The sequence below is a fragment of the Genypterus blacodes genome, unplaced genomic scaffold (genome assembly GCF_046128005.1).
Source record: "Genypterus blacodes isolate CSIRO-AG114 ecotype Tasmania unplaced genomic scaffold, CSIRO-AGI_Gbla_v1 ptg000258l_1, whole genome shotgun sequence".
NCBI lineage: Eukaryota > Metazoa > Chordata > Actinopteri > Ophidiiformes > Ophidiidae > Genypterus > Genypterus blacodes.
The window spans coordinates 72,501-89,965 of record NW_027467051.1 but is presented as its reverse complement, the minus strand read 5'-3'; the positions used below and the strand labels follow the sequence as shown (position 1 = coordinate 89,965).

The following is a 17,465-nucleotide window of genomic DNA, read 5'->3' as shown; positions in this document are numbered from 1 at the left end:
AAATGCATTCAGAAAAGAGTCAGAGTTTCACGAGAGAGGAAAGCGTCTGTGTGGGTTTGTGGTCTCACACGTCGGCGCTGGTGGAGACCTGCGACAGCCGGGGGTCAGAGTCCATCTCAAAGCGGTAGTGGTAACCCTCCCACACCTCTCGACAGGCGTCACGCGACTCGTAGATCCGCTTCTTGATGCCTTTACGGTTCAGGTAAAGGACGAAGAGGAAGATCAGGCCGATGAAGCCCAGGACGATGCCCAGGAAGACGTAGGAGGTCTGCAGGGCGAGGTCGGCCCCCGCGTCCCTCTGGTGGCAGCCCAGAGTCAGGTCGCCTACAGACAGCAGGGAGGTGTTCCTCATGGCGGCGGGGAAGGAGCAGACCAGCGCCTCGGCATCTCTGACGCGGCCCTGCGACCGGTTCAGCCACAGGGCGAAGGGCTCCATGCCACACGTGCACGTGAAAGGGTTCTCCCCCAGCAGCAGGGCGGTCTCAGGCAGGGAGTCCAGCTCTTGCAGACCCTCCTCAGGCACGGTCTTGAGGGCGTTGAGGGTCAAGTCGAGCTCCTCCAGGCGCTCCAAGCCCGAGAAAGTGGTGTTGTGAATGGCCACCAGGGAGTTATTAGAGAGCTGGAGCCGCCGCAGGTTGACCAAGTGGGAGAAGATCTGTGAGGGCAGGTAGACCAGGCTGTTGTGAGAAAGATCCAGGACCTGCAGAGCCCCCAGGGAACTCCAGCGCAGAGAGGTGGCCAGGTCCATCACAGAGGAGTGGTTGTAGAGCGCCCGGCTGAGGTTGAGCTCCCGCAGACTCTGGTTCTGCACGGCGAAGGCCTCCGGGTGGATGAGGGCCAGCTGGTTGGTGCTCAGGTCCAGAGAGCGGAGGCTGCGGAGTCCGGAGAAGGCTTGGGACTCCACCTCAGAGATCCTGGATTAGGGAAGAGATTTCATCAGCATGACAGAAACATGAGGCTCAGATGACATCAGATTAAAACTGCACTAGAATCAAACGCATCTGAAGTGGAAGAGAGTAACGGGAAGAAAGTTCTGGATGCTGGAAGTTGTGAGAGTGAATGTGAATGAAAAGTGGAGGATCAGTCTGACCTGTTGTTGCTTAGAGACAGGTTGGTGACATTCTCCAGCCCGATGAAAGACTCCGGGCCGATCCGACTGATCTGGTTCCCGGTAATGAACAGGTTCCTGGTGTATCCCGGTATTCCAGCCGGGACGCCGCGCAGCTCCTTGGAGACGCACTTGACGGTGTGCGCCGCCTCCGAACACTCGCACCGCGGAGGACACGACGACGCGCGGACTGAGCCGAGGAGGAGCGCGGAGAGGAACACGAGTGGCGCCAAATCCCGCATGCTGGAGGGAGCAAGAGGAGAAGAGAAGAGACGAGAAGAGAAGAGAAGAGAGGAGAAGGGAAGAGAAGAGAGGAGCAGCGAGGGAAGCGACGATCGCCACAAACAACCGAGAACCAAGAACAACGATCAACTCGCCCGGGACGTCATTCCCATGTGCTGGCCCGGCTGGGAATGCGCCTCAACTTTGCATGTGAGCGGAAAGTGGGATCGGGAGGCGGGGGGCTGATTTCCATGAGAACAGAACTGAGGGTCTTTCTGATCTGAGTGGGGTTTTTTTATCCTTTGCGGTGGCGAAGCGGGGCGTCGCTTCTTTCTCCAACAATGAAGTTAAAAGGACCATCGCCCAGTGCAGTGATGTGCGGGGAGGGGAGGGGGCGGGGCCGGGAGGGCAGAGGGGCGGGGCTTCTCTCCTCCTGAGCCCCTCCAGCCCCCCCTCCTCTCAGCATTAGCGCCTGCTGGATGAGGAAGAAGAAGCTGCTCTCCTTCCTCACCGGAATCCTCATTTTCACTCAAACTCCACCAAATATGGGCATCGAGCGCAAAGTGGCTGCGCTCCTCTCACCTCGGGTCTAAATTTAATCTGAGGGGTTTATTTCCATATCAGAGCTCAGGCGGGTCCGTGAGGATCACCTGGAGTGACTGGATTTAATTATTCAGTCGTTGTCATATTGCCCCCCCGGGCCGGAAGCTGAACATCTGTCTCGGCGTCTGTGAGAGTGTTTATTGGATGCCGTGTCCCCGGTCATTCCCACCTACCCAGGTGGTGGTATTGTAAGCAAAGGTGGGGGGAGGGGGAGGGGGAGAGAGCCGCCGCGCCTTTGATCTGCGCGTCTCAGCTCTGATGGCAGCCTGACTGACTGATGGCTTCCCTCTTCCTCTCTGTTTATTCACACAGACTTCAGGTTGTTACGGGGAGGACTCGGGCTGGTCTGAGTCGTATTTATAGAAGCAGAGGAGGAGACTCGTTCCTCTCATGGCTCAGTGAGCTCGGCTGTCCTGACCTCGGCCCTCCTGCTGACAGGAGACACACAAGCCTCTGGGCCACAGCACAACACAAACACAACTGCTACAATAAGAGGCATCTTTATTGGTGTTACAGCTGTGAGTGTGTGTGTGTGTGTGTGTGTGTGTGAGGCGTAAACACATTCAGAGTTCACACTTGCAGTATCATCAGATCCCACATGAAGCTACAGGTCTTTATTGGCAGCGTAAATGTTGGGGGTTATAGAAATAAGAGTGTGTGTGATGGAGGCGCAGGCTGGTGGCCTTATGTGTGTGTGTGTGTGTGTGTGTGTCGGCACTAATAAGCATTGCGGCTGTCTATTGTGGACTCACTTCACTGGTGTGACCACAGGTCTCCACATTCCTGATCCGGCTCCCGGATACAACAAGGCACCTCAGCAGGCAGCAGCAACAATACACTCACTCACAGCTTCACCTCGGAATACTGAGCTCTGACTCTGAGCTCTGACTCTGAGCTCTGACTCGGAGCTCTAATAAAGCCCACAAACCATTTCATAGCACATTTGTAACATTCTTCCCTCAGATATATCATACATGCGTCTCAAAGTGACACAGCAGTTTGACCCACAGAGACGTAAAGGATGTTTGTGTGTGAAGCTTCACAATGATGTAATGATGAAGATGAAGCTGCTCTCTCTCTCTCCTGATGTGTTGTGGTCCATTTTCCAACATTTGGCGTCACGACAGAGCAGTACAAACACGTGTGTGTGTGTGTGTGTGTGTGTGTGTGAGGAGATAAAGTGTGAGACATTGAAGTTAAATTCATCAGGACAGAGTGTTTACATGTCAAATGAGAAACAGAGTTAAAGAACACACAGAGCTGTCAGGTTAAGGCTGGATTCTCCGTTTATCTCCTCCATGTTTGTTCTTCTGTGGTACAATGAAGCCTCACACACACACACACACACACACACACACACACACACACTCTCATCTAAATGCTTTGAGAATTAGAGTACAAACTTGGAAACTGTCGCTACACACAATCAAACAACTGAAGCAGGCCTTTAACACAGTAATGTGTTCATCATGATATCAAACCAACAAACCTGACGCCCTTCACAGATCTGCAGTCACAAACACACAAATCAATCAGGAGGCATCGTGCGCTCAGTCTCACACACACGACGGACGCAGACGCAGAGTGAACGGAAGCCAAATGAAACCGAACGGCTGCACCTGTAGATCCGCAAAGTATAGAAAGAGCACCTGGTGTGTAATGTCTGTTATTTACAGGGAACGTGGGTACGATACACACACAAACACACACACACACGTAGGAGAGTGTCAGACTGGCGCGATCCCGACCGTTCAAAGACAAAAGTGGAATTTCTAACGGATTATTGCAAGATGTCAGCCAGTCTGATGAAGCTCTGTGAAGCCGGGCAGGCGTTTCACACGGGGGCCTCGAGTGTGAGCGGAGGTGGGAAACCAGCGGGGGCGACGCCGGGGGTGTGTGTGTGTGTGTGTGTGTGTGTGTGTGTGTGTGAGGGGGGAGTGGGGGTGAGTCGGTGTGAGCGTGACAAACCTGAGGATCGTGGCTACCTGCTGCTTCTTGGCAGCGGCGCGGACAAAGAGACGGCTCAACGCTCTCTCTCTCTGTGCCGCTGCAAACAATGGGCGGATTTAAAATCTGCTGGCTACAGCCATGGCAACGGGTTTAGAGCGCCAACCATCACGCGGAATTGGACGTTTTTAAAAAAAAGTACGGGTTGGAAGCAAACGGGACGGCGACGACATCCACTGAGATTACATTTAGGAACTTTCACCGGGATGACGACAAACAAATCTCTCTGTTGGGAGGGGGGGGGGGGGGGGGGGTGCCGTGGCAACTGAGGTCAAAGGCCAATCAATCAAACATTCCACGTTCAAGGACACAGTTTGCTTTGGTCTCCCATTCTCCTCCATTTGGCACGATCCCTGACGAGCAGAGGGATTCCCGCTGTCCTGCGAGCTGCTACAATCGCCGGCGTATGAAAACATCCATCATAAAGCCGTTAAAGTCGACCCCTATGAGGTAATAACGTCTGAAAATACACAAACGCCTCTCTAAGAGAAATATTTCTGTTTAGAAGATGCAGATTTCCCTAAGAGGCGACAGTGTGAGCGTCTCCAATCTAACAAGGTAGGAAAAACGCACAAAAATACAAACGGAGCCGGCGTGTGGAAGTTTAGAGCTGCGGTAGAAGAGCGACGTCAAATCGAGCGTGAAATGCAGTCGAGTCCCTAGAAAGGCAGATAATTGATTTAACGTGTTTCTGTAGAAAAAATGGCGTTCAGGAAGCACAGAGTCCAAGGGTTAGAGCTGAAGTCCAGAGAGTCAGGAGACCGGAGGAATCTGAGGGCATGGCATGGACACACACACACACAGGCACACACACAGGCACACACACACACACACACACACATATATACACACACACACCCACACCGCCAGAGAATGTATGAACACATGGACCTTGTAAAGTATTCAAGCAGCTACTCCTGCTTCTACGCGTTGTAGCGGCGGCGCTTACAGACATGTGAGGCGTTCAATAACCATTGGAAGGCGCGGCGTGTTTCTGTGTCTGTGTGTGTGTGTGTGTGTGTGTGTGTGTGTGTGTGGTCCTGGTGCTTGCGCTTGTGTTGTGTGAGTCACTTCTTCTTCTGTGATCCCTCAGAGTAAATGATTCCATTGTAATCATTTCCCGTGGTGACAGGATTCCAGCGTCCTCACAGGAATGATTCTGGGAACGTCGTCGTTTCTTTCCAACGTTTTCCGCGTTGGACCGTCCTCTTCCTCTTCTTCGTCCCTCTTCTGTTGGGGTGTGAAGTCTTTACTTCCTCCGTTACTTCTGCTCAGCACAGTGTGTGTGTGTGTGTGGGGGGGGGGGGGGGGCGGGGCTTCCTCAGTGTCTGTGACCTTTCTGTGACCTTGTCTCCCAGGTCACCGGAGGTTGACGGCCAGAGCCACGGTGAGGATGACGCCCGACAGCATGAGGAAGGGCAGCCAGGTCTTCAGAAAGCCTGCGCAGCTGGACGAGGCAGAGAGCAAGCGTGAGGACGGACACACACACACACACACACACACACACACACACACACACACACACACACACACACACACACACACACACACACACACACACACACACACAGAGCGTATCACATTTTTCTGCAATTTCCCTTCACCTTTTGTCCCCAGGGGGCGCTGCTGAGACCAGGAGGCCTGGGGGTCAACAATTAGCCTGGCTCACTGTAACCATGGTGACCACTGCTGCTGCAGTACGGCTCATTCTACAATCACTGGAGGAACACGGAGATCTGAATCTGAATCCAAGAAGAGAGAGAGAGTGTCCTACATACACTCACACACTCCCAACAATCTGGTCTCTCTCTCTCTCTCTCTCTTTCTTTCTTTCTCTCTCTCTCTCTCTCTCTCTCTCTCTCTCTCTGTGTGTCTCTCTCTCTCTCTCTCCCTCTCCCTCTCCCTCCCTGTCTCCCTCCCCCCCTCCCTGAGACATAATCCGGTCCATGTCCTACCTGTGGCCTGAGCCCCTGGGATCTAAAAGCTTTTTTTATAAACTTCCTCTCCTTCCGGCCTTCTTCCTCCTGATGGGAGCGAGCAGCTGTACCTGGCTCAGTTTCGGACAATTTGGATTCTTAAGGCAGACAAAACGCTGATATTTATAGACTGAAGCGGCCGCGTGCCATTTAATAAATCAAACCTGCTGAATCATTCCTTTACACACAATCAAAGCAAAGCAAAGTCTCCACATCACACAGGCACGGGCAGAGGAACGTCTACACTCCCTAACGTTTCTATTTCAGTCCATCACTGGATCCAAAGTTGCCCTTTGACCTCAAACAGACTCACTCTCACGCTTCTCACTCTCTACTTGGAGTGAATGACACTACATCGATCTGTAATCATGTTTCCATTGGGTGGTTCCTTACCTGACGTTCTTGCCGTGGATCAGAACCAGGAGGCAGAGCTTCACCATGTTCCACGAGGTGCTGTTGTCATAGCGCATTAGATTCAGCGCCATGGCGACGTGTGAGTGGCAGTTGTCGCAGCAGAGGTTGTGCTTTTGGGGGGAAAACCAGAGAGCAGATTACACCTGATTCTCTCTCTGATATTAGAGTCCCAGTCCACCAAACGTGTGTTTACCATGCGGTGCTTGTACTCCTCAGAGGCGTCGTGCACGGCCGTGTCCCAGGCGCTGGAGCCGCTGGCGTAGACTTTACTGACATCCAGCATCCAGTACCTGCAGAGGAGAGGAGAGGAGAGAGGGAAGAGGAGAGGAGAGAGAGGAGAGGAGAGAGGGAACGCCGTCTCTGTGAAGGCCAGGATGTCAAGGAAGTGTGTGTGTGTGTGTGTGTGTGTGTGTGTGTGCGTGAGGGAAACATTCCTGTACTTACTTGGTCGGTCTTCCAAATGCCATGTTGTCTTCCTGCAAAACATTTAAAATAGTAAGTTATAAACTGATTGTAGATGAATGTGTCTTTGTTCCTCTGCAGTGTCGGCTGTCACTCACTGAGACGAAGTACGGCCCGGCAAAGTCTCGGATGATTCCAGTGGAAGTGCAGATCCCCATGTGTCCGATGAATGGGAACAGCCATCTGTAGTAAGAACAAGGAGAACTGTGTGTGTGTGTGTGTCTGTGTAGGTTTGTGTTGAGTTGCAACAATCCTACAATTGCCACCAAACTTGAATTCTGCACTTTTCCTTTCATTTACATCAAATTAGCAGTTTTATTTTTTGTAGTAAAGGGAAACCTGACCGGAAACGCTCTTCAAATCCCCGTGATGACGTCATGAATGCAGCGTAAAACCATTCAAATTTCACTTAGAAACCACAACGGTATGATGCAAATGAGGAGTTTGGCTCCAGACCGGGAAGAATGTGCAAACGGGAACGCTACTTCAGGGGCGTGGTCTCAAAGTAGCTCGTCAACCGTGACGTCATTCACAAATCTCAGTGTCAAAAATGTTATTAACCGTTTCATTCTTGACTCCGTCCTATCTCCCGCTACTATAGTTTGTTAACGCAAATAAATCATAGAATAAAAGTGTAAATGGAATAAAAAGCGCATGAACAATGTTGTGTGAACATTGGAGGAAAGATGCTGGTAAACAAACACACGTGTTCCCGAGATAAACAACAGTTGCGATCGGCTGGGAGATCTCTTATATTCTCAATTATCTTCCGTTAAAGTGCAGCAAACAATAAAACCAGCTGTTATATTAAAATAGTGTTTATATACATATTACAGGTTTATCTCAGCTCGTCCTCCAGCTTAGTAAATAACTAAGCTTCATAAAAACAAATCCGCTGAACTTTCTACCTCTCTAACTTTAACTTTTAAACTTCGGAACGTGCTTGTTTGTGGCTTTGCTCAAACGAACACCGCGTCCCTGCCGGTGCCGGACGGGTTCGTGTTGTTGTTTTCCCGTGATAAACTCATCTGACAGATTTGTGAGAGCGGCTCAGCAACAGGACTGGAGCTAGCTAGCAGCTAGCTAAGCTGTCACTCCACGATAAGAGTCTTAACGCTTCCGGTCAGTGTGTCGCAGTGACTCACGATAACACAGGGATGGGAGTCCATACGATGCAGTACGGGAAGCGACCGGACTCGGGGTTAACTCTCTCAGACGCTATGCGGTAATTCTTCATGCTCTCTTTCTCGACAACATCCGCCATCACCAGCTGCTGAAGTTCATTTGTCCCTCCTATGGCTGCGTCAAGTCGCCACAATCCGACAAACACGCAAAGCAAGTGTTTTGGTTTCAAACTAAAATTCGTAAAGGTGGTAATTGTGAAGGCACGGTGACTGTGTTGTGAGTATACACAGCGGGAAACATATTAATAGAGTTATTGAATTTGTTATTAATGTGGGGAATAAAAGACTAAAATCTGATGCGCGGTATTCTGTAAAAACGTATGGGATTTTAGTGTGTGTTTTATTTTGAAAGGTACAAGCACATGTTTCCCCGGTGTTGGGTCTGGCTTGATGGCGTTGTTCTTGGTCGGGACGCGAGCTTCCGGGCTTCCTGCGAGCCAGAAATGACATACATGTAAAAGTCAAATGTTACACAGGCGAGACGATCATTTAATACAACGTTTATTCTCTAAGGCAATATGTTACACTGTTTAAATCAGGTCTGTTTGCGTTAATTCAAATGTACTCACGAAAATAACTTAGTTATTAGTTAAGTAATAGTTTCAAAACCCACGTTATAAGACAGTAACTCGCAGTGTGGCAAGATCATTACGTCACCTGGTGGTATAATAGATCACTGTATGGCAGGGAATATCAAAACAATAATGATAATCAAAGCAAATGAAATCTACGGAAATTTTGTTTACAAAGTTGTATCCACCATGAACAGGGTCAAAGTTCAGACTAAAGTAGGCTGTGAGAGTATTTTCACTGAACAAAGATTCTACACAACATCACTGTAATGATACAGCAATAACTACTGGAGTAGACATTCATTGTGAATGAAGTTAAACTTACAAACCAACTGTCACTTACTTCAAAACTGACCTAAATACTTTATGACTAAGATTATCCAGCAGTCAAGTCAACAAATCGAATATAACATTATGCATAGGTCTTGATGCGATTGAATCAAGGTTCAAGTTTATATGGGATTGTAAATCAATTTTGTCAGACATGTAAAATCTGAAGACACGTCTGTGTGTAAGGATTAGGATAGGTACCAAAAACCTGGGACTAAATGACACACTCTCATCTATCAGGGAATAAATGTTGCTGATTCTTACATTGCACTAAGCAGTGTATTCTGATTGAATAATCTGAGAAAATTATTGAAACGTAGGTTGAATGTTCAGTACTATACATGTACATACTGTATATAACAGAAGGATCTCGAGGAACACAACACTGCATCCTGGTCATGTAGGGTGAGTGTGGATACTGCAACTTGCAATGTTATAAGATTATATTAGGACATTCTTGGATCCACCCCTGAATCTAGATTGCTCCAAAATCCAATGTGTTCTTCCCTGAGCTGTGCCCCAACCTTCACCCAAGTTTTATCAAAATCCTGCCAAAATAAAGAAGATAAACAAACAGCCACACGGCTGTGGAGACAAAACCACATTCAGTTCTACCACAAGTGGTTTAATGGGACTTTGATGGCGGCGCACAGAGCTCTGGGGCTTATGGGAGGTGGAGGATTGCAGCGACTGAAGGACTTATCTGTGGCAATGGTAGAAATGGAAACAGAGAGGAACCCCTGGGATCTGCTGGGACCCTGTGTACACCACACTGGCTCCCATTAGATGTGACAGGTGATATATTGTGCAAAGGGCAAAAACAAACTACTCAGCGAAAGCAAGTGGACGTTGATAAAGGAAGGCACACTGGACTCATCATCAGGGAGCTCGGGGAATACTCCAGCAAAATGCCACCTCAATAACCAGCCCAGCCATCCAACCCAATTAGACCGGCAGATGCGCTGCTTTAGGGACTCTAAGCCGGTGACACGTTATCTTCTTCAGTCAAAGGTTTGAAAAGTAAAATGTCAAGTGGCTGCTGGTTTCCACTTCAGCTCCCTGGACTGTGATTAACTGTCTAACAAATGAAATGAGGATCTCATTCCACAGTTTTTAAGGCACGTTTGAGAATGAATTTACCAGAAAGGTTAGAGTTATGGGAGTAAGAGAAGGGAGTTGTATTTTTGCAGGATAGAAACATAATTCGCCAAGCAGTCATTCACAGAGTGTTACAGTGTTCTTCAATAACGTTGTGTCACTCTAAAGGGCCCAGGAGGGAGAGTGTTTGTCACAGCATCATGTAGATACAAGCAGATCAATATCCCAAATCAATGTATTGATCCACTGTAATTGACTGAAATTACAATATTGATTTTCTGTAGATTAGAGTGTTGTCTTTGCAACCCACAACAGATCCACACTTCACACCGTGTAGCTCTGTAATCTACACAAATGCTTTTAAAGCTTTAGGTAAAAATAAAAGACCACTAAATACCTTTGACTCATCATAAAACTTTATCATGTATTCCTCTGAAAATTGGGCGTTTTAAATGTAGACCATCCATATCCGACAGCGTTAGAAAGGGAAACAGCGCCTCTTGGTGGACACATGCGTACACGGCGCTCTCAGAGGCACAATCACGGGGAGACAGGTTCGACGAGTTCAGCTGGTCTGTGTCCTCACGCAGGTAGTCTCTTTGTCTGTGTGTGCGGTATGGAAAGGTTCTGAGGTTAAAATAAGTAAATAATGAAATCTGTGTGTTTCAATTTCACCAAACGTTCACTCTTTAATCTGATTTAATTTTATGGTAATAGACTTTCAGAGCACAGTGCTGAGGACATGGGGACATGGGGACATGGGGACAAACCCACCAACAAGAACCGGACAGACTGAAGAGGCTGACATAAGGACTTTCGTGTTCCAGGCCCTGGGTAACACACTCATCTGCAGGCTTGGTTTGTGTGCAGATGCAGTACAATCTTCTCAGTTTAGATCCTTAATTTACAGAAAAAGCATGATGCAGAGGCTGAGAGTGGCTTATAACAATGCAATGTATGTCCCAGTATACCACATAGTCAGTCATAAAAGTGTTCAGTCTGACACAGATATCAGCTTACAGGGGTGAGGTTTGTTTACTGAAAAGGTGAGATTACATCAAGAACACGCAGTTCTCAATATCAAATTCTTCCAACACAGCGTTTAGAGGGAGGGAGCCTGCGTACACAAGTTCATTGTGTGAGAAAGAAGGAGTAGAGGTTGTCAGGTTGTTAGTTTACGGATAAGAGAGCGGAGTGAAGGGGTGAGAGAGGTGAAAGTGTACATGTGGAGGACGAAATAGAGAAGGTAATGTGATGTGGAACCAGGCCTGTTGATTTAACACCACAGTGTGAGAGAGGAAGGAAACTGACAACTGACACAACACACTTACTCTGGTGAATTACACAACGCCCCATGAATCGAGGATAAAGTGGCATCTAATCTAATAGTAAAGAAATAAGAGTTAAATAAATAGCAATATCTATAAAAAAAACTGCATTATAGGACCAGTTTTCAAAATGAAAATATGTAAAAGTATGAGATGAAACTCTATTCATGCTTCTAAGGCTTCATTTGATTGACAAAGCATAAATCCCTTAACATATGAAGACAGTCACACACTCGTGTACGTGTTCATGTGCAGCAAAGGTAACATAGCTGAGTGCACTACTGTCCGGCCCTACTGTCCGGTCCACATTCAGAGAAGGTATGCATCCAAGGGGCCTCTTCTGTGAATTTCTCCAGGCCAAATGATTATGTAACAGGTGCTGTCTGGGAACCAAACAACAAAGAGGCCTTCAGCAAAGAAATGTCATGCTAGGGTGCCAGATCCACTCTCATTCCACAACCGTTTAATGCAGAATGGTTGAAAAAAGTGGCTCTGAAACCTCGTGTACAGTAGTTTACAGTAGTAGTACGAAAAGGCAGCGACAAACCGTGTAGAACAGTAAAACAGGCCGCACAAAGGATTGTCTCAACTAAGTCTAACTGTTCAAATACAATCATAATAACTCAACTTGAATTAAACTGTATATGAAGAGACTTGTTTGTGAATAATTTGACACAAAACAGAATTTCCATAGATTTCAAATTGCTCCAGTCATCTGGCATCCCACCACCAAGCAGATCCTTCAAGAACCAGGAGAAGTGCAGGCCCCACAGTCTGAGAACCAGGGATGCTCCTTGAAGTAAAGTAACAGTTTATTATCTGACCTCTGGGCAAATCAAGGTTATTTTTCCATTCTATTTTCCCTTAAAATAACCTTATCGTCTATCTGATCAGCCGTGACAGCCCTATGACATCATCGGGGTGACAGCACTTTTTCCACTCAGAGGCAGGGGCTCACTTGTTGACAGTAGTTCAAACATGTTGGGGAAGTATGTTCACAAGTCGACACCCACACACACACACACACACACACACACACACACACACACACACACTCCCTACAGCTCTTTGCAACCATAATATTTATTTTAACTAAATATTTAAAATGTTCTCCTGCAATGTTGGGACATTTTTTTGAATGGAATGTATCCAAGCAAACAGCAAAGCATGAATCATTTCCTGATTCCACGTTATTATTTTTTCCTCATATCTCTCTTACTGTGTCATGACTTCTTGTTTCCTCCTGTAGACTAAGCTAAGGGAACACTAAGGCGTTTCTAAAGGTAACGCAAGTTTAAGGAAATATGTGTCCTAACTTTCCACACCAACAGTAGCCAGATTTAAATGAAGGCTTCCGGTATGAGTTTTCAAAATAAAACAGGAATCTGATCTGTACGGTACTTACATGAAACCTGTACACGTAGATACACTTATGAAATGTACATATAGTTCTAAAAAGATAATCAAATCTCAATTGATGCGAGACGCCGTTTCCTTGTTTCCAAGTTCGTAAACGTTTGAAGTAAAGACGACTTTTATTTCGCTACGATGAAAGCATTTCCGTTTAGATGGCGCTGATTTCAGCACCTTGACGCTACCGGCACACCTTAAAGCACACAGACGCTATCATTGATTCGTAGGTCGGAGGAGGGCAGGGCAGAGGTTTGAGCTGCGGACCGGCGACCAGGAGAGGTGAGCAACTCGGCCCTGACGGCGCACATGGAGGGGGACAGGTTTAAACTTACTAAACTGTTGTTTCTGTGTCGCTTTAAGTCCTAAGATAACTTTTTAAAACTACCTGAGAGACACACGAGTCACACGCGACTCACACACACGCACACGCACACACACACACACGCACACACGCACACACACACACACACACACACACACACACACACACACACACACGATTTAGTGAGTTAAGTCAGTCTGATGGTGGATTCTATAAAAAACAAAAAGCCAAAAAAAAGTCACATTCACATTATAAACAAGTGTCATATTCCTGTTTTACCACAAATACAAAAAGTACATTATTGATTTGAATGGTTTAGATATGGAAAGCATTCATTCAAATTAATAATGTTGAAGCTGTATTTGTATTTAAAAGTCCAACGTGTTATAATGTGAGGTTTTGTGTGATGCTGACAATAATGTTCATGTTCTGGAGCTTCACTGGAGTTAATCTGAGAGACTGGATTGGCATCATTAGCAGCATTACTCAGACTCAGTTAGGTCTGTAGGGGGCGCTGTAAAGGAGGTCTGTGGCTCCAAACTAAAAGGGGAAGCTTGGGGACTCATACTCATGTAATAAAGGGTTTTATGACTGGAGAGATTGCTGGGAAACATTGTGGAAACTTATCTGTATGAAGTTACAGGAAGTACTTGAGAAAGCAGGAATGATGCTGAAACAGGAAGCAGCAGAGTTTTGCTTCTTCAACTCTACATCTTTGTTCAGAGTGGAATGTGTTATAGCTCCTGGTTGATGACTTCGTAATGACAGGGATGAAGCTTTCAGCACCTAATAAACAATGCAAATAAAAGTGTGTCAGCATTATCAGCTCCTAATTTACATCACATGTTCACTTCTGTACTGTGTGAGTGTACTCTCAGCTGTAAATGTAAATGTGGCGCTGTGACGTCACCAAGCAACGTTACAACACTGACAACACCTTTCAAACTGCAGCTGACCTTAAAGTGAGAGAGGAGAGTTTACCCTGCGCTGTAAAACACGCTAACGAACGATAATACAGTTATAAATGTGTGCGTTTTGTTAGGACATTGTGTTGGTTTTAGTGGATCTGAAGTCTAAATCGCTCCCCACAGAATCCAGCCTGCTCCAGACGATCATGGCGACGATAGTGATGGACAGAATCGGCCGTCTGTTCATCAGCCTGCAGCAGATCAGGCAGGTCCCCCAGATGTTGAACCAGGTGGCGCCCTCCATGCCCGGCACCATCAGAGACGCCGAGGTTCCCCACTGCTTCAGGGAGCGCTTCATCTCCACGGGCTACCGGCCGCTCCATCAAAACTGGCGCTACTACTTCCTGTCCTTGTTCCAGCGCCACAACGAGACCCTCAACATCTGGACTCACCTGCTGGGGTTTTTAATCCTCCTGATTAAATTGTGTCATCTTGCGGAGACTGTGGATTTTGTCAGGGACCCCCACTCGTGGCCCCTGCTCATCCTGGTCCTGTCCGCTCTGACGTACACAGGCAGCAGTGTGACGGCTCACCTGTTAGGAGGCAAATCTGAGCTCTGCCATTACCTCTTCTTCTTCATGGACTACATCGGGGTGGCCCAGTATCAGTACGGCAGCGCTGTGGTCCACTTCTACTACGCCGTGGAGGAGAGCTGGTACGGATGTGTGCGTGGGGTCTTCATGCCCGCTGCTGCTCTCCTCAGCTGCCTGTCCTGCATGGGTTGTTGCTATGGTAAATACTGCAACCACAGCCTCCCTGCATGGGTGCGCAAGGTGGGCCAGGTGGTGCCGTCGGCGGTGGCCTACGTCTGGGACAACAGCCCCGTGTTTCAGAGACTCTTCTCCTGGTCTTCAGCCGGTGACGACCCGGCTCTCATCTTCCACTTTGGCCAGGTGGCGTTCCTTCTCAGCTGTACCTTCTTCTTCACTTGCCCCCTGCTGGAGTCCTGCTTCCCTGGACGATGTGACTTTGTGGGACAGAGCCATCAGATCTTCCACGTTCTTCTCTTCTGTTGCACTCTGAGTCAGATCCAGGCCTCGCACCTTGACTTCCTGGGCCGCAGGGCGCTGTACTCACGGCTGCATGACCGCGGTGACGCCGCTCTCTTTGTTGAGATGTATGTGCTGGTTCTGCTCGTGTGTGTGTCCATCGTGGCTTTCATGATGACAAACGTCAAACAGCTACTGCAAAGCAAAACTAAGCTGAAGTAATGGATTAGACATCAGAGACAAACCAGCTGGGAGTGTCTCCTTTAGTAACTCATGTTGAGGTTCAGTGTGGTGGAACTCTGGAAGACTGATTTAAGCAAATAGTCTGCTTAGAATATCAATACAATCTCTTATTTATCACTTCTAAGTGATATCAGTCAACTAACCAACACTTATGTCACGTCTGCAATCATAATCTATGAAATATGTTGTTGCCCTTAGCAACAAGAACAGATATGCCACTGCCATGTGTGAAGAAGCAACGTTACTGAATAATCTGAATGATTGGGTCGTTTAGTTATATTGATCATAAGATGTTGTGGTCATAAATGAAATTACACTGAACATGGTGTGTGTGTGTGTGTGCAGATGTTATGTAGGCCGCGTCTTCTGTTTGCTCTTCAAACTGCACAACTCTGCAGCATTTTAAAGAAATAAATGCTGTGGAGTTGCACGAATTTGACCTCATGATGTGTGTTTGGCCACATCTCTCTCTCTCTCTCTCTCTCTCTCTCTCCTCTTTATATGTCATGCTGGTACTATTGACTTTTCTACTTGAATAGTGGTCACAGTCTTATGTTGTGTGATCAGACTGTATGTTGTTGTTTTTTTAGTGGCGTTTGTTATTGTGTTTATTTGACATTTTCTGTGGAGGTTTTGACTGAAAGTGAAAGTAAGATTCGCTCGTTTCCGCCATTAAAAAGCTCTCTCTCTCTCTGTCACTTCAGTCTATCTGCTGTGCCTCATGAGGCTCAAGTTCAAATGAAGTTCTTTCCCCACAGGAGCTGATATGAAAGTCTGTCCATAGAAATGAAGAACGGTCATCATCAACTACAAAAATATATGGAAACATGGAAAACAATCCATTTAGTTTTCAGAAGCATTCTTCTCATTTTCTACTAAAAGCAGCAGGTAATTAACTCCTTATTGTCCAGAAAACAAACAGAATATAAGAAATGAAGCAAAGCAGATCACAAAGCAAAATGACAAATCAATGAGAATCACACACAAGAAATCAAGAACATGTGGAAAAGAGCAAACATGTTCTTTTAACCCCTGCAGAAGCCCAAATCCCTGCTTTACTTTACCTACTTTTATGTAAACAAGTGCTATTGGCCCTAAATTCTAAAATTAAGGGACATTTTTGTGGTAATGGGTTGGACTGGAGGTAGACTAAAGGTGTAACACAAAAATAATTGAAAATGTATACTTTATGCTTCAAATAACAGTCAAACCATTTTGGGGTCAATGCGACCCCAGAGGGCCTTAGGTGTTTGTATTTGCTGCCAATCAAAAAATTCAAAAACAGCACCCTCACTAAACTTTGACATATTCCACTCCGGTTCATGTCAAATAAACAAGATCATATCAAATATTTTAAAAAAAATGTATTTCATTTTTTAAACTCAGAAATAGGGTATATTTTATGTAAACAAGGCCTTTTGGTCCTACATTCCAAAATAAATGGAAAAAATTGTGGTGATGCGTTGGACTGGAGTCAGACTGAAGGTGTGACACAAAAATGATTTAAAAATTTACACTTTATGGTTTCGGTAACAGTCAAACAATTTGGGGCCAACTTGACCCCAGAGGGCCTTAGGTGTGTGTGAGACAGGAGCGCATTACGAAGGTTATACATATATATACAAATAATGAACTTGTTGGCGATGACCTCATGCATTTTGTTTCCTTTCATTGACCTTTCAGGGTTAAAAGGTCAAATTTAGCTGTGGAGTGATGTCACTTTATTTATTTGCTGCATCAGAATTACAATCAAACCCAAGGTCAATACTTGTGTCATGTTAATACTTTCTCCATCTAAACTGTGTTTCCACCTGCAGAGACACTTGACGGCCCTGCAGCAGTTATGTTGCTCTCATTTAGTGCTCAGTTTACTTCTGGGGATCAGATCGGAAGAGGAGCTCTCCTTTGATGAAGATGACATGTCAGTAGCTACGGAAACAAAGCAAAGCACTTGAACCGAAGGAAAAGTCAAACAGGTGATTGATTACTTATGTCTGACTTTCTGTCACGTTGATTAGAAGAACAAAGATCATCAATAACACAACAGCTAACAACAGCACAAGATACGGAGCATTAAAGATAAATACATTCTTCTATTGTTAAAGACTGAATACTTACTGCTGGCACGTTTGAAACCTGAAAAACAGAGAAAATATGAATCATTAGGTCTGAATGTTAGGACGCACATGAAGCTCATGAAGTCCATCAAATATTGACATTTTATTA

General features: G+C 46.4%; 4 protein-coding genes across 5 annotated transcripts in view; 1 reads left to right on the top strand and 3 right to left on the bottom strand.

The window, feature by feature from the left end:
• tpbg1b (trophoblast glycoprotein 1b) lies at positions 1-1,653 on the bottom strand. The gene is made up of 2 exons (XM_076171564.1): positions 1,091-1,653; positions 1-914 (listed from the first exon to the last, which is right to left on the bottom strand). Exons 1-2 carry the CDS (start codon positions 1,348-1,350, stop codon positions 65-67), a joined length of 1,110 nt encoding a protein of 369 aa, XP_076027679.1. The 5' UTR covers positions 1,351-1,653; the 3' UTR covers positions 1-64.
• Positions 1,654-3,044: 1,391 nt separating this feature from the next.
• On the bottom strand, positions 3,045-8,095 carry tmem222b (transmembrane protein 222b). The gene is made up of 6 exons (XM_076171556.1): positions 7,938-8,095; positions 6,891-6,975; positions 6,775-6,806; positions 6,524-6,620; positions 6,310-6,440; positions 3,045-5,387 (listed from the first exon to the last, which is right to left on the bottom strand). Exons 1-6 carry the CDS (start codon positions 8,054-8,056, stop codon positions 5,300-5,302), a joined length of 552 nt encoding a protein of 183 aa, XP_076027671.1. The 5' UTR covers positions 8,057-8,095; the 3' UTR covers positions 3,045-5,299.
• Positions 8,096-12,912: 4,817 nt separating this feature from the next.
• paqr7a (progestin and adipoQ receptor family member VII, a) lies at positions 12,913-16,521 on the top strand. The gene is made up of 2 exons (XM_076171540.1): positions 12,913-12,996; positions 14,131-16,521. Exon 2 carries the CDS (start codon positions 14,154-14,156, stop codon positions 15,216-15,218), a length of 1,065 nt encoding a protein of 354 aa, XP_076027655.1. The 5' UTR covers positions 12,913-12,996; positions 14,131-14,153; the 3' UTR covers positions 15,219-16,521.
• A 217-nt stretch (positions 16,522-16,738) lies between these two features.
• LOC143016940 (class I histocompatibility antigen, F10 alpha chain-like) overlaps positions 16,739-17,465 on the bottom strand; it is a 5,584-nt gene continuing 4,857 nt past the window's right edge. For both annotated transcript variants that reach the window (XM_076171529.1, XM_076171530.1), the window contains exons 7-8: positions 17,358-17,375; positions 16,739-17,168 (exon numbers count right to left, since the gene is read on the bottom strand). In XM_076171529.1, coding sequence (XP_076027644.1) covers positions 17,092-17,168; positions 17,358-17,375 — 95 coding nt within the window. In that variant the 3' untranslated portion in view covers positions 16,739-17,091. The remainder of the gene's footprint in view (positions 17,169-17,357; positions 17,376-17,465) is intronic.

Excerpts from the sequence above, each read along its gene's own strand:
- tpbg1b (XM_076171564.1), bottom strand. The coding sequence starts at position 1,350 with ATGCGGGATTTGGCGCCACTCGTGTTCCTCTCCGCGCTCCTCCTCGGC. Across the intron at positions 915-1,090 it reads CTGTCTCTAAGCAACAACAG|GATCTCTGAGGTGGAGTCCC; the intron begins GTCAGACTGATC and ends TCCCTAATCCAG.
- tmem222b (XM_076171556.1), bottom strand. The coding sequence starts at position 8,056 with ATGGCGGATGTTGTCGAGAAAGAGAGCATGAAGAATTACCGCATAGCG. Across the intron at positions 6,976-7,937 it reads ACTCCCATCCCTGTGTTATC|ATGGCTGTTCCCATTCATCG; the intron begins GTGAGTCACTGC and ends TTCTTACTACAG. Across the intron at positions 5,388-6,309 it reads ATCCACGGCAAGAACGTCAG|CTGCGCAGGCTTTCTGAAGA; the intron begins GTAAGGAACCAC and ends TGCCTCGTCCAG.
- paqr7a (XM_076171540.1), top strand. The coding sequence starts at position 14,154 with ATGGCGACGATAGTGATGGACAGAATCGGCCGTCTGTTCATCAGCCTG.